Source organism: Eimeria tenella, genomic scaffold (genome assembly GCF_000499545.2).
Source record: "Eimeria tenella Houghton genomic scaffold, Eth_scaff2302, whole genome shotgun sequence".
NCBI lineage: Eukaryota > Apicomplexa > Conoidasida > Eucoccidiorida > Eimeriidae > Eimeria > Eimeria tenella.
The window spans coordinates 499-871 of NW_013542161.1; the positions used below are offsets into that span (position 1 = coordinate 499).

The 373-nt window shown below is 67.6% G+C and overlaps 1 protein-coding gene across 1 annotated transcript; it reads left to right on the forward strand.

Annotated features, from left to right (window-relative positions):
• Window positions 1-168: 168 nt before the first annotated feature.
• Window positions 169-311, forward strand: ETH_00040690 (uncharacterized protein; the record flags this gene model as incomplete). The annotated part of the gene is made up of 1 exon (XM_013374847.1): window positions 169-311. A coding segment is annotated over one exon (143 nt), but the record flags the coding sequence as incomplete, so codon positions are not given.
• Window positions 312-373: the final 62 nt, after the last annotated feature.

The following is a 373-nucleotide window of genomic DNA, read 5'->3' on the forward strand; positions in this document are numbered from 1 at the left end:
GACACGCCGGGGCATGCAGACTTTGCTGCTGAGGTGGGCCGCTCCGTGCGGGCGCTGGACGGGGCGGTGGTGGTGATAGAGGCGGTGGGCGGGGTGGAGGCGCAGAGCGAAGCAGCATGGGCGCAGCTGCAGCAGCAGCAAGTTGCTGCTGTTGCGTTTGTGAACAAGATGGACAGGCCCGGGGCTTCCTGGAGCTGCTGCATGCAGCAGCTGCAGCAGCTGCATGCAGCTCCCGTTGCGCTGCAGCTGCCCCTCGGCGCCGCAGCAGGCTTCGTCGGCGTCGTGGACCTGATCCACGAAGTCGCCCTCGTGTGGCCAGACAGCAGCAGCAGCAGCAGCAGCAGCAGCAGCAGCAGGAGCAGCAGCAGCAGGA